At 40.0% G+C, this 20,907-nt stretch overlaps 2 protein-coding genes across 2 annotated transcripts; both read right to left on the bottom strand.

The window, feature by feature from the left end:
- Positions 1-538: 538 nt before the first annotated feature.
- On the bottom strand, positions 539-10,579 carry rab31 (RAB31, member RAS oncogene family). The gene is made up of 7 exons (XM_005729051.2): positions 10,373-10,579; positions 8,047-8,126; positions 6,833-6,914; positions 5,208-5,279; positions 4,787-4,893; positions 3,109-3,218; positions 539-2,198 (listed from the first exon to the last, which is right to left on the bottom strand). The coding sequence occupies exons 1-7, from the start codon at positions 10,406-10,408 to the stop codon at positions 2,101-2,103; spliced, it is 585 nt and encodes a 194-aa protein (XP_005729108.1). The 5' UTR covers positions 10,409-10,579; the 3' UTR covers positions 539-2,100.
- A 2,199-nt stretch (positions 10,580-12,778) lies between these two features.
- ralbp1 (ralA binding protein 1) lies at positions 12,779-20,907 on the bottom strand (the record flags this gene model as incomplete). The annotated part of the gene is made up of 9 exons (XM_005729167.1): positions 12,779-14,511; positions 14,684-14,804; positions 15,663-15,784; positions 15,865-15,975; positions 16,304-16,435; positions 17,193-17,354; positions 17,869-18,218; positions 18,309-18,740; positions 20,844-20,907. Coding segments are annotated over 9 exons (1,797 nt in total), but the record flags the coding sequence as incomplete, so codon positions are not given.

Genomic DNA, 20,907 nt, shown 5'->3' with positions numbered 1-20,907 from the left:
TAAAATTTGAAGAGAAATTGAATCTTTACTTCTTTATTACATTGATTAATATACAGATGTTAATCTGGTCTATAGAGTAAACAGAGAAGCATGACTGCAGCATACAGTATGAGTGTGACTGTAAAGGAATGGCAGTGTTATGTATATATTTGGTCAGACATGAGTAATTAATTCTAACAGTATGCACATTTTAGCCATGTCATACATTTTGTTTAGAAAAACATACAAAAGGCACTTGTGTCGCCATCTCAACACACAAAAGGGGGTCCAAACAATGCGCACTGAGAAATCCAGTCTACATTGTATGAAGGTTGTTTTCAATCATAACTCTTCCAGCTGATATAACTTTGTTTATATCTGGTACTAAGAAGCTCTTAAGTTCATTTCAGTTTTCATCTTAAGGTTCAGATCGCGCGAACAGGTGTGAAATGTGTGTGTTTAGTTAGTTTGTTTGTTTGCTTGTTTTAATCCATTTTAAATCATGCTTTTTATTTGTTTTTGTTTCTAATGTCTCTGTAAAGCACTTTGAATCACCTTGTTGTTGAATTGTGCTATACAAATAAATTTGCCTTGCCTTGCCTTGCCTTAAGCCAATTACTGAGTGGTGCATTTTAGTGGAAGATTGTAGTCCCATGCCGCACATTTGCTCCAAATTAACCTCTGAGCTAAAAAACTGCGTCATATACCTAAAGGTATGCATGCACCGTATGTTTTTCAGATAAGCAAGGCCACACAGACTAGAAGATTTCTGAATGAAGGCTGGTATATTTTCCCATATATAGGGCGGTAAATATCATTATATTTATGGCATTACAAAGTCAACATTTGATTCTATTATCCCATCATACCTGTTGATAAAAACTGTACACGTTATAATGTAAATAAGTAACTCAAGTACAAATGTAAACTACAAATGTAAGCTATGACAATGCAAAACTAATTGGTCAGTATTGTAATTAATTTTCATGTTCCTTCAAATAATTTCTCCTGTATGCTGAAGTTAAGGAGAACTGCAATAGTTAACATTTTTACTATTAAAGCAACTCCCAGCTGATACTGTGTAAATATGCAAAGTGCTGCATGATGAACGGTTTAAACGGTTAGGGCTGCGCTCCCACAGTTCTTTTAGAGTTTGGTTAGTATATGCAATATAACAGCTGCACACATGTTTAAAGTCAAATACATGCAGTTCTTGTCTCTTATCAACAATACAAAAGTGACCCCTTTTACAGGTAAAATGCATGAAAAAACAAAAACACGACTGGCAGCTGTATACAGTCGTTCCCTGCAATGAAATCTCAATACACTTCAGCACGTAGAAAACATCTTTAACAAATCACTATGTAAACAGTTCTAGCATTGGTCACAGTGTTTCAGCCGGGGGTGTCATGCTGTAATTGTGATTCAAGCTGTTCCCACTGCAGCACTACAGTTAAAATCTTTCTAAAGCAAATGTGCGTGAAAAACACGTGAGGAATGTAAACCTGTCGCATTTGAGCTACAGAGATAAATGCTCGTCTGAGTTTGTTCTTATCGACCTCTTACTTAAATGTGGCACATGTGCACAAATGCTTCATGGGTGGAGGAGTTAGACTTGCTAAAAGTTGATATTAAGAATTTCAATGTGTTTAAGAGCCACAGTGCTATAATAGTCTACAGAGAAGGAGAGTGATGAAAACAACTATTAAATTCCTGTCTTTAGAAAACAGGTCAGCTCCGCTTGTTTTTAATTTGTGCTCAATTTTAAAGTCAGAGTATAAAATGAGTTGAAATTTAGAATGAGCTTCTGTATGTATCACACCACACAGTAGTTCAGCCAGAACACCACCTGAGGGGGACAAACTGAAGGCTTTCTGCTTCATGACTTCAGCAGATCTGAAACTGCTAGGAATAAATTAAATAAACATGCATGTTAAAACTGGTGGATTGACGCATATAATACTGCTGGCAGGTTTTTCTGTTTCATGTTGCAATCAACCACACGTGCAGGCCAACTTCAGTCTGCTCACTGTGCTGTCACTAGGGTAAGACGCCGTGTGGATTGCTGTGCTGGTGGGTCCTTAGTGCGGAAGGAAGTAATCTTATCAGCCGCTGCTGGTACTAGCAGCACCTCCTGGTGGATGGAGCAGGCTGTCGTGTGAGTTTAAAGGAATCATTGCTGTCCACCTCAGAATTTTCCAGAGGTGGAATTTGTTTACCTAAAAATACAGACATTTAAAGAGATTCCACATCAGATTTAGTCATCTTAAGCATACAAAGAGTTTTATAAATTTAGCTGAGTTGTATTTGGCATTGCTTCACTACTACTAAAATTAAGGCAGAGCAGTTTTTTTGATGACCACATGAAAGAAAGGAGTTTGCTTAGCTTAGGATACACAGCGTTGAACCAAAACATCCCAGCATCAATTAGCCGGAATAAAAATAAAACTTTCACTGTGTTATATTTTATTTAAAATATATCCCCCACATTATGGCAGAACCTTAATGCAATTAAAACAGAAAATGTGCATTACAAACTGCATGATGAAACATGCAGTTTGTAATGTACATTTTCTGTTTTCATCATTTGGAGTCATCATTTGGAGTCATGCTGTGTTGCAGGCTCCAGGGTAATGTAGAGTCCAGGTTTATTTGGAACTGAATAATTAAAGTCAGAGCTTTTTTCTGCTTCCATTCTGAGCACAAACAAAAGATACATTTAAAAAAAAATCTGTCTCTTGTCACATTTATCCACTTTGTTAACTGATCATCCACTTCAGGGTCTATTCTAGCTGTCATACTGCAAGTTGCCAGGTACATCCTAGACAGGACACCCTCAATCACAGGGCCTGTAGCCAATCTAGATTCGTTGACCTAACAAATCCGTTTTTGGACTATGAGAGGAAGCTGGAGTTCACTAGGGTATTAACATAGACTAGTGTTTAACATGACCAACAGTTACTTTCACTGAAATGCAGACAAGAGAGAAGATTTTAGAGCTGATCTGCTATAAAAGTGTAGTTACTTCTCTGGGGAGGTGCAGCAGGCTGCTTAGGCCACTCTAAATCAAGCACAAGACAGGACACACTAGTACTTCTGATGGAGAAAACAAAAAGCCACAAAACCTACTGATTTTCTGAAAGAGCTCCTCAACATTGACAGCATTCCGGGCACTCGTCTCAATGAAAATAGCCGCAATTGATTCAGCAAACTCCTTAGCTTCCTTCATAGGAACTTCCCTGTAAAAAAGATGAACAGTTCAGATGGAAAATCTGCTTTTTAATCAGTCACTTTCACCAGTTGAGTTTCTAACTGGATGTAGACATGTTTGTTTTTTTCAGGCCTGACACTTCTTCTCACCTCTGATTGTGCAGTTTCCTCCATTTTTTTTAAGGACAAACTGCACACCGTGCCAAAATATATCGGGGTTTCAGCTTATAACACTTTGGGAATCAGTTTGTTGGGGTAGAAATGCTATTTTATGCCTGTCAAATTGTGTTATCTTTGCAATCTCTCATGAATTCAACTAAAAATGTTAACAAAAGATGTATATTTGTGACAGGCTGCAAGTAACAAAATGTCTACAGATACAACTGAAAATTGTTTATTTGCTAAGTTGTCTGTAATGTGAAGGCAACACTTAAAAAAGGACTTTTTAAACTTGACTGTTTCATAGGTCAGTGGCTCAACAAAGTCAGTCCACTGAAATTAGTCAGGTACAAGAACGTACAAAATGTACAGAAATAAAGTGGCGACTCCACACCTTTGCACAGTATTGTGTGACTTTACTGCACATATATTGTTGAAGGAAGGGATACAATAAAAGAAGACTTATAATTGGGACCAGAGTGAATAATAACACAACTTCTTCATCACTAAACATAAAGAGAAAGGTCATGTTGCTGCTTTGGAACAAATAAGACCTTTGAAGTGATGCCACAGACCTCCAATAACAGGGGTGTCAAAATTATTTTAGTTCATAGGCCACATATATATTTTAGTTTGGTCTCAAGTCTGTCAGGCAATAAAACAAAAATAGAAGTACTTTCTGAAAACGACCACAATTAACGAGCTATTCATTGACAGAACATGTGACGAAGAGCCTCAGAGATCAGTCTGCTGTCAGTACAAAGAACCCCAGTGGTTGTAAATTCAAGAAATGCACAAGTCCTTGGCTTAACCACCTTACTTCAGTGTGGTATGACAGGACGTGGCTAGACGATGATTCAGATCTCTGCCCGGATTAAGTTAACAGTTGTCCTGTTTCACTCTTAAAGACTTGCAACACAATACTTTGTACTTCTTCTCTGCAGTTTGCTCACTGTGAAAATCCCTCAACTTTGGACCCCTTTTTGAGGTAAATTATTTCCATTTTCACATTTGTTTGTTAACTCAGTCTAACAGTGTCTGTAGAAACTTTTTTTAAACATATTTGTAACAAAAGAGATGAAAAATTGCGGTTTCAAAGAGACAATTTCAACAAACTCTGTTCCAGATGGACCCAGTACATTAAAGAGCTGAGAAGCGATTTTATTTAAGTGACTCTCCTTACCTAGGTAAGCAACTATAAGGTGGACATCACACCAAGATTGGATCAACTGCCTCCAGTTAGAGAAATACAACTGGGAACTATTACTTACATCTTACTACAGTTTTGAGAAATTGAAATTCTGTTGGATATGTTGACCAACAATGTATATGGCTATCTGATCTTTGTCCCCATGTATGTTGTAAAGTTCCTTCTGTACAAGATCACCAATAAAAACTACAAATATAAAAAAAAGAGAGATGAAAAAAAGAAGCCCACCTGATGTCTCCTAAATCATTCTTATTCCCTGCTATAGCTACTACAATGTCTTCTGGACCGTGTTCCTTCAGCTCCTTCACCCATTTCTTCAGCGTCTGGAACGAATCCTGGACAACAAGAAGACATTGGGGTCAATCCTGGGATAGATCGTTTATGAGAATATGCCCAGCAGTTTTTTTCCGTCTCCTGTCATATATTCATTGCTTTTTTTTTCCCAGACGAGTTTCCATTAACAAACCAGGAAAGAATGACATTTGTAGGTCATGAAACACAGCATCCCACAGTGATGGAAAAGTAGCAAAAATTCTTCACTTACAAATGTTCAGGACAGCTGTTACTGATGTTTTTCATTTTTTCCATGGAGCTAACAGCCCTGACACTTTAACCAGTTTAGCAATAGTAAACTTGCTGTTACACTTACCAGTTTAGTAATGTCATAGACAATGACAGCAGCAGCCGATCCTCTGTAGTACATAGGAGCTAACGAGTGAAACTAAAAAAAGACGACACATTTATATTAGTTAGTATGATTGATTTCATTTTTTGGTATATCACACATAAATATGATCCAAAGTGCTCAGTCTATGATTAATAAGGGGGAAAAAAAGCTTATAAAAGCCTGGCAGAGTACTATGCCCATACATTCTTACATGATGAGTTTATGGAAACAGTTACTTCCTCAAGTCCCCAGGCCTTTCTAACTTTTAGCAGTTACCTTCACTTTGACTTGACAAACTGTGGTAGCTTGTAAAGAAATGCTGAATGTAAAAATCACCTCACTAAATGTTAGCCTACTGCAGATAAACGATGAGTGAACGCATCGGCTAATAATGTACCAACACGTGCCAAACTTTGAGATCATTTATAAACAGTGAATCCAAAAACAAATGTCAATTTAAGAATAAATATCACACTCAGGTTATATTCTTTTACATTTCCTATACCAATGTATGGCATCTGTATCTAAATTATTTCTATTTTGTACTGAAGTTACTGTTGGTTTCTCTTATCAGTTAAAACCGGCACCATTCCCTTAAGCTTGCGCAGCTTTTCTTCTCCTCTGCACCGACACATTGCTCAGTAACTATCATCAGTACAACTATATATCCACTGCCAATGAGAAGAGAAGATACAATTCATCTCAAAGTTGCAGCAGTTTAGTTAACTCAACAATCATAAAAAAAAAAGTCAATCGGTAGAATGGTAAATGGCCTGTATTTGTATAGAGCACTTTAAACATCCAGTCATCCACCCATTCAAACACTGGTGATTTCAAGCTACATTGTAGCCACAGCCACCCTGGGGCGCACTGACAGAGGCGAGGCTGCCGGACACTGGCAGTACTTTAATGTTGGTCATAAGGGTGGTATTCTAAGAGCCATATATTTTATGAGGTGGTACTCGTTTTGAAAGGTTTGAGAAACACTGACATGTTCAATTATATTTGGTATCTAAAAGCCCAAAAATGTCAGGTAAGGGAAGTGTGTGTTTAAACAAGCAGATGGTGTTTGAATGATAATAAATGTAGAAAAAAATATTATGGCATGTTTTTGAAATTATATTAATTACTCAGACGTCACAGGTTTAATCAGCAAGCTCACAGTCATGATGATAACACTACACTACAGTGACATCAATATTTCAAGAGTGTCCACAGTTGTATTGTTCACAGATGTTTACAATCAGCACCACTGATCACACAAGATCAGTCGGTCAAATGTAATAATAGAACGCTCACAGCAGAAGTCCCAGCATACTTTTTTCACACATAAGCAGGAAATGCTCGCGTTAGTTTTTTCCATGCAGTAAGCAGGTTTGGCAAGCTTCAGCTATAACCCACCTCCCCCTCTTAGCCATCAAATTAATCACCGTGATGTCTTATGACCTTTGAACTCTTGTGTCAAGCATCCTGTTTCATAACCTATAAATATCTACCTATCACGAGTACCAGCTTTCTGATGCAAAGTTTAATGGAAAATCAACATCACATGTGTTAACTTAAAGCTAACAGCGAGTCCATGCGGAGTTTCTGTTGCGTACACTTACCCGTTCCTGCCCAGCTGTATCCCAGATTAGAAATTTGTGTAGCTCATTTCCACATGGCACTGTCTTGGTCAGGAATGACGCTCTGTGGATGATTTAAAGCATTTCACAACAGCTATTTTTTAGGTCACTCTTTAAGAACAAAGGGAAAAAAATCTGTGCATGTCAGCAGGAAAGTAAGAACACTGAAAACAAGTATGTTTGGGACAGCATGTTTGTTGCTCTAGAGGCATGTAAAACCTCCTTTATTTCAGTGTTTATTGCACCAAGTACTAAAAAAACTATAATTTTTAAACAATTCTACAATCTTTTTGCCTTAAAGTGTTACTCCAAAGTGAGGGTTTTTAAAATTTAAAAAAATCAGATGCAATGACATAGTAAAATCAAGGTTTTTTCACAGGCTTACAGAAGTTGGAAGGTGGATTTGCAATTATTCATTTGAACCCATTTTCCCATAAGTTACATTTTTTACACTGTTTTCAACCACTACTCGTATCCTATTTGTGCATTAAAGCTTGCAAACACTTAACTAAAATTTGTACTTCAAAAATGTCATTAAATCACATATTTGCAATAAAATGAAAACGCCTTATGAGAATTATTGGAGTTGTGGAGCTGAAGCAGGATGACTCCCGCGTGGGTTTGTCTTTATTTCAGTTGCTAAAGTTTGTTTAGAATAAGCTATGTGTTACCTGCTGAGGTTTCCCTTACAGGAAGGAGACCTTTTGGCTGAGCTGTACATGTTCTACATTGTCTCGGAGGTTATGACTATCACCAATCCGCCCAATTTTACTGTGGACTAAAGAAATATTAAATAGTAATAAAAGTCTGTTAAGTTTTAACAGTCTGACAATAGTGTCTTGTGCAATTCCTTATATGTATATATAAGTATTCAGTTAAGATAAAAGACCCAAATGAAATAAGGTACATTCATCTTTATCTCTTGAGTAATCAGTTCTTCTATAATTAGGTTTAACTTCTGTAGCTTATAGACAGTTCATAGGATTATCAATCTACCCATTAGTACAAATGATGTGGATTGAGATCACTAAAAAACACAAGCTTAACTTGAGCTTGAGCATAGTTTCATTCAGCCAAATTACTGATTAACTGGCTGAATCTCCCTGTACATTTCTGTACATCTTTACTTCAGCTTTGTGTCCAAACACGATTGATTAGTTTCCTGCTGCTTAAGCCTTCTGCTGATTAACACTCACCCTATGGTTGGACTTATGTTGTGATCGAAATGATCCTGGACAAATCGGCAAACAATGCTGGATTTCCCAACTCCAGTGTCCTGCAAACATCAATCAGTCACAGGACATGCACACAAAGAGTGAGCGGTCACTATTGAACCTACTGGATTATACAACCATAGCAAATACAAGAGTGTGCAACAGCAGTATTTAAGTCATTAAAATGATAACGTGAAATTATCCAGTAACACACGGTGTATGACTCTGTGTAACACGTACTTTCACTTTAGATTTCTTAAATATATTTTGATGGTAAAACTTTTGTACTATAATCACTTTTACTTATTAAGGGTTTTCACAATGAATACTTCACCTGCATTCTTACTAAGGGCCAGCAGGGGGCAACTCTTGTGGTTGCAAAAGGTTTCCAGCTGTAATCAGCATCTTCCATGCTAACTCCAGGTGAGCACAACAATCTGCTAGCCACCAAAGCAATCACAAAGAGGCTTTTGTGCACAGCGTCCTCTTTGCGACTGATTTCACCTACTGTAGCAACAGCCAAGCAACCTCTGGGAACTATTCACCAACCACTCTGGGAATACACATTTTCCCTTGCAAACAGTGGCTATATCGTGTCCATCATCATCCGAGATAATACTGGTATACATTTTTTTACTGATATCACAGACTCACTTCCTACTTACAGACTCCATTTAGTAAGTTGACTTTTCAGAATATACTAATTGCCCAACACAATCACAAGGTGTTAGCCAAATGAGCATGTGGTTCACAGAGAGAGCCACCTCTTATTAGTGTTGTGCAATACTGCAGAGTTAAAGTAAATACAAGGCCAGTATCGCTGTTACCAATACCGATACTTCTAACTTATAACATCAACTTATGTAGAGAAGAGTGGTGTGTCATGACTTATGAGATGAATCACCATCAATTTGCAAATTCTGAATACATTTTATTGACCACAGTAATTGGATAACACAATAAAACACACCTTTCAGCTTTTTGTGTATCTTGAAACTGTGTTTTTTGGAGACCTGGAACGTAATGCCCTTTTGCCCCACTAGCACCTACTGGGCTCAGCATGGCTCAACTCAATTCGGTTTTTAGGTGGTACTCAGTTGTAATTGAAAACAACTGAAAATGAGTAGAGTTGAGTCAAATCGGTACTTGTGGAAAAAAGGCGCAAGTGTGCCTGTCTCAAAAAGACTTCTGTTGTTTAAATGGGTTATAGGGTAAAAATAAAATAGACATTAAAGTCTGTTTTATCCTTTCCCCAAAAAGTCATTTAATACAGTTCAATGGACTACATACTGAATTTAGATCATAGAAACTAAGTATCAATTCTATCGCACTAGTATCGATACCAAAACCAGTGCTGGTATCGTTACTACCGATATCTGGATAGACCCCCTCAATTGTTACCTCTGATTCCAAAAGAACGACATGTCAACAGTAATAATGCTCAACTCATTGTATCTACATTAATCTTTGAGTCTGTCTATAATTTAAACTCTCATGCAGTCCCACTTTTCATGTAACACATCTGATGAAGAAAATAGGACCCCCCACCCACCCACTTCCCAGTCTCTTACTGTGGCACCCCATTTTTTTAATCGTATAAACACCCCTGTACGGTTTTATGTGACTTTAAATGTGCATAAAATCTGCTCCTCCCGCTTGTTATAAGCATGCAGAGGTGTAACAAAAGATGGGTTAAGGTCAGCGTATGGTTGGGCTGACTCAAAAAAATATTTTAGTGAGGATGTCAGGGCCCTGAGGAGGTATGCGGGGGCCTAAAAACCTTATGAGGCTCTGAAAAGTTCCCAGCTCCCGACTTCAACATCATCGATAAAGCGACAGTTTGCGGTCCAAAGCGCTCTCGCCGTCCCTGTCACCGTTTATAAAGACAGACTGACGTGTTTCGCTAACGCAGCAAGAAATCTAACGGCTCGCTGGCTCCGATGATGACGTAATGGCTGATAAACTGTCAGAGCCGTTATAAAGTAAAGATTTATACTACACAGCAGAGCTTAATCTGTTAAGAACTACAAAATACATGCGATAGGACATACTCAAAATGACTGCCGACCGATGAGGCTGGTTTTAAGCCAACTACTAGCTACTAATATTAGTTAAATTCCCAACTTATTTCACGAAGACGACAAAGAGTTCTTTTAAATAAAATACCGGAACTGACAAAGTACCGACTCTACCATTAAGTTGTAAACGAGCAGCTGTTAACATCAACATGTTGTCGGCTTTTTCAGTTTCGCAGCAGACTAAAGGAATTTGCCCCCAAAACGGATCAACAAAAACATCAACCACTTACCCCTAAAAGGCAAACCTTGAGCTCCCTTATAGCCATGGTAAGTTTTGGAAAGTTTTTAAATCATCATTTGTCAGTGTACACTCAATGTATTTCTTTCTTCATGCTTGAAACTCTATTATTTTCCCCTCTTCTTGGATAAAATAGAAACCCAGCCCCTGATACAGACAGACATCTCCACTAAGCGGCTGACAAGGCGCATAAAATAAATTTTACAACATCCGGCAGTGACTTTCAAAATAAAGGTATCTTACAGCCGTTTTGGCACAAATAATGCGAAAAGGCTCCAACAAACAACTTCGTTTGCAATTTTATCTCTGCCTGTCAGTTACATGTTTATATTTTGAAATAAGAGATGAAAGATTTTAGACCCATTTTACCCTAAAAAAAAACAGTGTTCTTTAGTTAAGAATAGATAAAAGTGCATACAATGGTCTTCAGTTCAATGAAAGTATAACAGGACCGGGAAATGTCGGTCTGCTCTTAACATATTTTTGCAATTAACTAATTTAACCAAAGACAATGACGACTGTGACAATGATGTTTTTGTTTCAAAAATAAAAGCCTAAAGTAGGATCATCACACAGCCGGCTGTGCCCTGGCAGCCAAAAATGACTGGGCTCCAGCCCAGTAATGGCTACCAGGCTTGAGTGGGTTTTTTGTAAGTGGGCTTGGGCCAGTTTGGACTGAGAATTGGCAGAATAAATGCACGCACACTGCATTAGGACTGAAAAACCGACCAAGGTTGGTAGTCTGACTTTTGACAAGATAAAGACTTTGTTCACTTTCAGCACCCAAACTACTACCATATATGGGCCAAGGCATTTCTTATAAATCAACTTGATTTTGGCCATTAAGGTGCCAAGCCGTTTTGTATACCTGGCCAATCTGTTAACATACTTTACAACATCACGAAACAAAGAAAGATGGGGAGGGCACTGAGGAAAACTGACAGTAACCACAGAGTCACAAGCTATGCAGGTTTCTGTGGTACATGATAGAAATGACCACAAATAAAAGAAAATACAACCATCAAGACTGAATAAGCTACTTATAAGGCAATTCTCAGTCATGTGGTCTTGTGAGTTGTGATTTTATTATTTTTCATAGAAGAGTGAGGAATGACTGTGACACAGTAATTGTAAATGTTGCAAGAAATCTATGGTTAAAAAAGAAAAAGAACACCAGGTAAGATAACAGTTAACTCATGAAGACCACTGACCATATCTGGCATTTAGGTACAATACTGTAGGTTTCCTTCACATGGTGAATACCAAACCTGTACCATGCAAACCGGGGCTACAATTTACATGCGCTCACCAGTAATTGATGATTAATGCAAAAACATTCTGTTCTGGTGGGTCTTGATTTCTGCTCCAATATATGGATGGCAGGGTCAGTATCTGCTGTAAACAGCATGAAAGCATGGATCCATCCCCCACCTTCTATCAACAATTTAAGCTGCTGCTGTTGTAATAATGAGGGGAATCTTTTCTTGGCACACACTGGGTGAAGAGAGCATCTTTGTAACCACAACCTAATTGAGTATTGTTGCTGACATGTTCATATCCTTATAGACATCCCATTTTTTGTTCACTGTGCTCAGATGTCTCCAAATATCTCAAAAGTCACCAGATCTCTATTTCATAGAGCACCTTTCAGATGTGGTGGAACAGGAGACTCAGCCAACCACTCAACAGTAATTGTGTGATGCTGTCATTATCTTTATAATAATAATAATTATACATTTTATTTAAAAATAGCGCCTTTCAAAGCACCCAAGGACACTGTACAACAGATAAAAACACAGAATGGTTAGATTTTTCCAGCACCTTGTTCAATCTGTGCCATGAAGACATAAGAATTAAGCCAAATCTAAAGGAACAAAAATGTTACAACCTTGTAATAACAAGTTGTACCTAATAAAATGCCCAGTGAAGGTATGTATAGCTCTATGGTTAATATTAATTGTATATCTATAGAGCCAACATTTCCTGAAATGCAGTAGACTATGTAAATCTACTCTTTTAAATTACAACCATTGCTTCCTTCCAAGAGAAAATGGTCATCATGTTATGTGAATTCAAGTCAAGCTTTAATTTTGAAAAGACAGTTCCTAACATCCGCTGTTTTCTTAGTTTTTTTAGTCCTACTTGACAAGCCTAGTTTCCAAATCGGAAACCAGTTAAAGCCCTGACCAAAAAAATAAAAAAAGCTGGGTGGCTCCACTATCTCTTGAGTAATTTGTTTTCAGAGTCAAAGTCCAGCTTTCTATTCTCTCAGAGATGCTCAGGTTTGTATTTAGGCAGATACTGTGTAATGGAAAATGAGAAGTACTAAATATGGAATACATGTCCAGCCAGACATAGTCGAGTGAAAAGGTAAACTTGAGGAAGAGACAGTGAGATAATTATTTTAGACTGACACTTTATTCTTCACAGCATTACTGTCTGTAACAATCAGCTACAAAAGCTCAGAACGATATGAAAATAACCTCACGAGAAGCTTCTGAGCCTGTTCTAGTTTCATGGAATCGGGAGTCCAGATGAGATTGCATGGATTTGCCTGTGACCAAAGCAGGGCAGTCGCACTCGCGTAACTCCATACAGGTTATTAATGGTAAAAAAAGAAAAGAAAACAACAACAAGAAGACAAAACACGAAGAGCTGAAAATACAGTATGTTTGCAATTTTACAATAATATACAGAAAAAGTAAATCAGGACACATCTCTGCCTTAAATATTATCGAACAATGACGTTACGTTGCAGCAGACACGGATCAGCTGTGAAATGAAAGGATTGAAGAAAACCTCCACACATGAAGAGTACAAAACAAAGCGTCTCCACCCATATAGGAAGCAAAAAATAAATCATCAGCACAGACTTGTTACATCCTTATTAAACTGGACAAATATGATCTCCCGCTCTTCCTCGTTAGTGCAGCGCAGGCAAAGGTAACTGAGAAGACGACTGCACTACGGAGCAAAGTGTGGCCTCCAGCTGTTTGTCTGCGTTTTGCAGCGATGAACACACATTTGTTATTTGGCTGTTCGTGTTTTCATCCACCGGTTAGTTGCGAGGTGCAACACTTCTCTGTATGAATCTGCCGTTCACAAAAAGAAAACGAACCAGAGACTCTACAATATATTTATTTGTATATTTATATATTACTAAAAAGCTGCAACTTAAAATTAATGTACTTCTTGAATAGTCATCTGTGTACTTCAGAATACTACTTAAATATAGAATATATAGATAGACCAATCATAAATTCTTCATCATTCAAAAAGCTTTTGTTATCAGTGGTTCTCTGGGGCATCCTCAAGTTATGGCACAGTGGTCTCTATCCAAAAGAAAAAGTCAAATTTGCATCAAGGTAAGGGATGAATCTGAGCGACAGGGACTGATGACATTTGTGGTCTAGTGATCGCTTCCTGACTTGCTCACCAGTGAGAAATAATCTACAATCTACCCTCTCTTACTCTATTGCCTTCATTTCCCCTTCCTTCCTCCTTCATACAGGCTTGGCACGGCATATTTGAAAACATGGTCCCTGCTAGTCTCTTACAGTGGTAGTCAGTTGTCCGCTACACCAGCTAAACCTAGCATTTGTTTGTTTTTTTTCAGGGTGTTTTTTTGCATGAGGATGTGAAAAAGAAGGTTAGGACACCAAAGATGATATAAAAGGTTTTTCCTTGTCTGCCACTTGGTGGACACGGTCACTAATGAGCTCTGCAATGTGACATCTCCAGCAGGATAGCGAGCAACGCTGCAGGACAACTGGCCCACGGTAGAGACGAACACCAGCACAGACGACCATCAAAAGCATCACAGAGGTCTCACATGTTGGTGTCTCTCTTGTCTTTGTTTGGTGAAGGCTTTGATGGATCCTTAGCCGCCTTTCCGTTGGTGGTGGCAGCAGCTGCATCGGCGGTAGGAGCCACGGCAGCAACGGAGCGCTTGGTTTGCTCATCGCTGCGGGCCTCCGGGCTCGGCTGTGTGGGTGGAGCCTGCTCGGCTGGCGGCTGGGCGGTCAACTCCTGCTGTAGCTTGTGGCTCTGCAGGAGGCGAAGCTGAACGCGGAGCTCCAAGATGGCCTCCTGCTCCTCGTGGATGGCCTGGTTCAGGTGAGTGTTTTTGTTCTTCAGGGCAACAAAGTACACATTCAGAGTTAGATCCTGTAAAACTCCAGCCAATACTTTCACTATTACCAGAAACAAAAGCATGCTGAGCTTCTGGAATACGAATAACCACAATTTTGTCAAACACCGCAGGACCACCGCAACAGGTAGTGGAGGCTGGATGCTTTCTCACCTCTAGTTCCTCGTTTTGCTTCTGCAGATCTTCCAGTATCATCTGCAGCTCTTCCTCATCCTCGCTCTCACTTTCGCTGTCTGATGAATACTCCTCTGTCTCGCTGCGACCCTGCTGCCGACTGCGGAGGAACACAATGCTGGCTTACTGCTAGGATCTAATGTCGTGTTTTACTTCATGGTCCCATAAACTTGTCCGACCACATACACGGTCTTAAAGCAACTTAAAGCAAGACTTAAAGTGGCTGCCGAATGTTGACTGGTTCACAGGTGAGCTGGAATAGAGCAGGGAGGGATACTGGAGTTCACTGGGAATGGGAAAAAAACTTCAAAGATCAAAATACAGAGTATTAAAAGCACAGGCAGTGGCTGCAGTGGACACTTTTCATTGCTTTTAACACTCTGTTTCACTTCAGCTCTTTGTGTGTTATCACTTCGCTCTCCTCTGTGACTGGCTGATGGACCAACAACAGCACAAGCAAGAGTGGCCCATAGACCCAAGTAGCCCATACACCTGTTGGGCCACATACTTGTATAATGCCTCTATCTGGCAACAGAGCTCACTCCAGGCAGACGGACAATCCCTGGACTTGAGTGGACAGCGAAAGCACCATTTCTGCTCGACCATAAAACCAGAGGGAAAACATCATGTTTTTCTCTCAAACAGGCTCAAATGTCATCAGGGGTATTGCTGCTAATGAGGAGACATTCACAGGGGTTCATACAATGCAATGGTACCAGAGTGTTGTCCTGAAAACAGCCCAATATGGTCCTTCACGCACAAATCAAAGGACACAACAAGACATCCACTGAGGGATCTGAAATCAGCAGTCACACTGAAAATGATCTAAAGATCCGCAAGAAAATGTACCTGACTGGGACATTGACCACTTTTACATCAGGTATAGATTATAAATTTTACACTTCCAACACTGGAACTCTTTGTTCACACCTCATATTTAATCACTGTCCTCTTTTACCTCTGTATGTCTGCAATCTCTGCCCGCAGCCTCTCGATTTCCTCCTTCTCAGTAGCAATCTGTCTACGCAGCACCTGCTCAAGAGAGATCAGCTCCTCCTGCTCCGTCAGGATCTCATTCTCCTGATTATCGAGAGAACGAGAAGACGTTTAAAGGTTTTCTTGGCAAGCTGTTGATCGGTGTGTTTTTATGAATTACTCACCTGTGCTAAAAGGAGGTTGATGACTTCCTCTTCATTCTCAGTCATCTCCTCCTTAGAAACGTCTTCCTTTGACAGGCTTGCTATCTCCTGGGCTATTTTACTCTCGCACTCCTAAAGCCCCACGGAGAGCAGACACATACAGCACAGTTAGAAAGTAGTTCTAGTTGAAATAACAAGACAATGCTTTAATCTTGGTCGATTCATCTGCATTTGCCTTTTTGTTGTTACTGTGTAGGGCCACAATATAGTTTATTAAGGACTCCCAGCTCAATTTAATACAGACTAAAGAAACAATCTTACTGCTGTTTCCTACCTTAGTGAAGGTTATAATTTCTATACATCTCAGAAGAGGTGGAAATTCAAACCCTCACTGGTATTACTGGGTATACGAACAGCTATTGTATCCAGAGAAACATAAATACTGACATAGACAGATTACCTGACGTTTGGCCTCCCTCAGTTTGCGTTTCAGTGCGGTCAGGATTCTCTGAACCTCCCAGAGCCGCTCCTCTTTGGACAAGTCCTTCACCCCTGCCTGCAGGTCCCGGTGCAGGCAGTTCAGGAGGAACTCCTACACACAAATACCTTCATAAATATTGGCTGAAATTTACTTGATGACAACAATCCGCTCAAGACAAGTAGAGGAGCCAAGCACATTTAATAAAGTAGTCAATATGAGAATAAAAAAGTCCAAGTATTAAGTAGCAAAATAAACCATATAATCTTTTTAAAAAGGGCAGTCTGAGATTCACGCATAACCACTTATAAATGACAAATAAAGTTAGTTGCCATGGATAATTAACATGATTTGAGCATCATAGGACAAAAAAATCTACAATAACTTTTCAGTATATTCTAAGTTAGGTGATCTAGGAGGGATTGAGATGTGTGAGCCTCCTCTGGGATGTTTTATTGTTTTGGAAATCCAGGCCACGAAGGAACATTTTGTAATGTTAAAGAAACAGCTTCAGCCGAGAGACTGGGGTTCAAATCGACAGACTAAACCATCTGAAGCTGACGTGTTTTCTGGCATTTTCTTTTATATACAGGTGAGTTCTGGCACACTGAGAAACAAACCCAAGATAAAGATGTGAACTGCTGACAAGACACTTTAATATAAATAGAAAAGGCCTTAAAGCTGCATTACTATGTTGTAACATTTTAAAACCTGCTTTAAGGGAAAATCATCATCTGCTTATATTAAAAAAATAATTTCCTTTTGCAGCAGATATTAAGATATGAAGCAAAAGAAGAAACTTTTTTTTTTTAAACTCATTTGTTCAAACACTAAAATAGGCAGTCATTAGTTGCCACAGGACCGAACCCACCTGCCGTCTGATCTCCTCTTTGATGCTCTCCTGGGTCTCGGGCAGAGCCGGCATCGTTGCCATGTTGGACCAGCGGAGTGGCCGCACCACTGGCTTCAAGACTACATCCCCAAACAGCTCCTTCACGTGGGTGAAGAACATGTAAAGGACACGATTCCCAATCTGGAAAGGAGGCACACGGATCACCAGAGGGAAACGAGCACAAAGCTGAATTGTATCTGCACCAGTTCCTCCACAATACAAATTCCTGCATGTTTATTTAGCCTGATTAAACTGGCCCTGGACTGTGCTCATTAAGTGGGAGAAGTATTTATTTAACAGAGTCGTGGCGGCTGCTGCTGCTGGTGGTTCAGAATAAGTGGAGCACCAACAGAGATGTCCCCTATGGGAATAAATTAGCTTCACTAAACTGGGCCAGGGTTTCAGAGATGAACTGACTCTTTGATCCAATAAAATTTCACTGGTTTGTTGCTAGGGGGAGGTTTTTTGTTTTTGTTTTTTTTTTAGCTATATCTGAGCCTGAGCCAAAGCGCCACATTATTATTTGATGTTTAGTTTGCCTGTTGCTGGAAAATTGATGTTCTCTGCCCCAACTCATGATCTTCTTGCATATTTCTTCCCTTTCCCATGTAACGGTGCATTTGCATTTTCACTGATTGATCTCCTTCCCACTGACCTGTATGGTGGGGTTAAGGACGATGGAGATATTCTGAATATTCATCTTCGTCTCTGCCTCCCTGGCAATGACGTGGTCCATGTGTGTGACGAGCCAGGACAGAAGCAGTCGGCTCTCCAGCGGCACTTCGGTCAGCAGCCTCTGAAACTCTGTCACCTTTTCGGCCTCGACCTGCCGACCGCAAGCATCCTCGAACCACTGGGCCAAGTCTCGACCGAGTATGTTTTCGGGCAGCTCGCGGAGGTACTGCTTCAGCAGGCTGGCGACCGTGTGAGGGTCATACTCCTCCAGGCATGGGCACTCCTCTCGGTCATACGCAGCTTTCAGTTCATCTACTTTGGACTTCATACCTGAAAGAAAAAAAAGAGCCAATGTGAGTAATCAGAGACGTTGTTTAAAAAAAAAAAGAAGGAAGAAGGTAGAATCAAAATGTTTGATACCTGAAACCCGGTAGATGCCCTCACACTTCATCCCATAATTTTCAATGTAGTCCACACACTCTCTAAAGATGGCTGGTAGCTGGATGCCATCATACAGAGCTGTCCTCTTGATAGCTTCAGCCAGCGGGGCTCCAAAGATGGGCCTGAAGGTGGGGGTCTCCACTGGGACCGGTTCTGCCTCTGTGGCTGGTTTCTTCTTCTTCTTCTTCTCCTTCCACTGTTTCACCACATCTGCAGCTGTCAGGTCCTTTGACTTCTTATCCTTGGCTTTGTCCTCTTTGGGACCCTTCTCTTTCACCTTAAAATCCTTTTCTTTCTTCTTGGAGAAGCTCGGCTTCTTGAACACGTGGATTCCCTTGGAGCGCTTCATTTTGGACGGGCTCTCTGCTTCGTCTGCCGAGCTGTCCTCCTGGAAGGCGGCGTATCCTTCCGCTGTGAAAGTAAATAAAGAGTAGAGGAGGCAGAAATCAGGTTAGATCTGAAGGGAGTAGCACCTCTGTTTTCTAATCTCCGTCCTATAACCGAACTATGATAGCAGCGAAACAGAAAGAGGAAGAGAAACGGGTGAGAGAGAGAAGATAGCAGAGGAGGGGGAGAATGAGGACTAGGAAAAGAGGTCAGCCACTGATTTAGCATAGCTCCCACTGCACCTTACAACGCTCCTCTCCAGAACAGCTCACTCTAAGCTTTTTTTAAAGTGATAGCGAGGGGCCCCTTGTCACTTTCAACCTCCTAATTTTATCTACGCTGGGTTTCCCCAAGAATGGGCTCTGCGTATCACACCGCTGCCTGAGACACACCTTCACTGGGTTCAGTGGGTGTGTGCTGAATCTGTCCATCTCTTCCTCTCTCCCATCATATCCTGGTGTAGGAGCTAAATCCAGGCATGGAAAAATCATGACACAAAGTGGACGACGGTGAAAATCATCCCTAGCAGAGGAACATTTCACACCACTGCAGCCATCAGGATGGAAACGTGGGAGTAGCTCGCCTCATTAGTACTGATGTGACCTTTAGCTCCCTCGGTAGCTCCCAGTTGTTAAAATACAAGGTTTGAAATGTTCTACATTTTTCTCCTTGTTGATGAATAACACAGCCATGTGCCGCCCTCCAAAACATTTGTTAAAAAAAATGTTGGAATGTTTTTGAAAATCTAATCTAATCTTTGGCTCAATTAAACTAGATTATAGGGTTTGTAGTGATTTCTATTATGTAAAACCTGTCCTGCTGCGCCTGTGAGAACAACATCTGACAGCTTTTTATTACCAGACTTCATTTCCTGGTTGTTTGGAAATGGTTGCAAAGCTATAAAATCGTGCTTATTTCATAAACCAGCCCAAGTCTGATTATAAATGTGTGTCCTGTTGTGTTCTACTGTTGTCAGTATTTTCTGTTTATCTCACTGTGTTAACCTCTTGGTCTCAATTCAATTTTATTTATATGTTGCCAATCACCTCAAGGCACTTTATAATGTAAGGCAGAAACCCCACAATAATACAGATAACTCAAACAACCTCCTTTAAGCAAGAACTTGGCAAAAGTGGGAAGAAAAAACTCCCTTTTAACAGGAAGAAACCTGCAGCAGAACCAGGCTCAGGGAGGGGTGGGGCCATCTGCCATTGCCATTTGCAGGTGAGGAGGAGACAGAACAAAAAAAGAAAACACTGCGGAATAGAGCAGGCGATAATAAGAACTAATCATTAAAGGGAAAGTGGTGTATAAACACAAAGTAAGTGAAAAAAAGGTCTTGTGAAGTATTTTGAGAGATGGGTGTCACAGTTTAGCACCCACTATAAAAGCACCTTTTTCTTTCAACTGTACAGTGTACTCTGTTGGTTGCCATAATACTACAATGCAATTAGAATTAAGGTGCTACTACGGTTTATTGCATGATAACTCAAGCACAAGCAAACACAGCGATAGTGGTGATAACACAATCTATACTGCAGAGTTGGATATACTCAGTAAACTCTGGCCACCCTGCTTGGCTACCGTTACGTGGAAACACGAGGCCTTTTATGTAAACTCTGGACAACATCAGAGTTTACGTCTAATCAGAACTCGATACTGTCTGAAGTCGCCTTTTCCCACATAGCACACAGCAGGAGACGATAAGAGGGAAGTTCTCACTACTGGAGTTTAGATTAGAATGTCCTCAGTGTACACACTCACTCTCTTTGAAGTCAGCAAACAATTAAGTTCTTTGTTCCCAAGACTGGACTTCAGTCACACTTTGTGTTAGGGAGCTAAAGTTTAGATGTTAGATCTAACATTTGGGTTCTCATGTGCACGTTTTTTCAGGTAATGCCTGGAAAAGTAAAAGGTTTTAGAAGAACCAGATTATCATATTTCCACATCCAAGAAAACTGTTTTTTTTTTCTACACAGGTATACATATTTAGATCACCTGGTGCTAAAAAACTTTTTCAAAGTGCTATTTTCAGAGTCAAAAATAAGCCTGCAATCTCAAATAGTTCACTTGTGCTATACTGTCCTTCCCTCCCTCAATCCATGTTTCCCAAAAAAAGCATCTTACTCCTTTTCTCCTTCTTCTTGAACTTGTTCTTCTTCTTGCTGTGCTCTTTGTCATCGTCGGAGAC

This window comes from Pundamilia nyererei, unplaced genomic scaffold (assembly GCF_000239375.1).
Source record: "Pundamilia nyererei isolate P.nyererei 1_Seehausen unplaced genomic scaffold, PunNye1.0 scaffold00031, whole genome shotgun sequence".
In the NCBI taxonomy this organism is placed as follows: domain Eukaryota; kingdom Metazoa; phylum Chordata; class Actinopteri; order Cichliformes; family Cichlidae; genus Pundamilia; species Pundamilia nyererei.
Note: the sequence above shows the minus strand (reverse complement) of the source record. Positions and strands in the feature narration are given on the sequence as shown.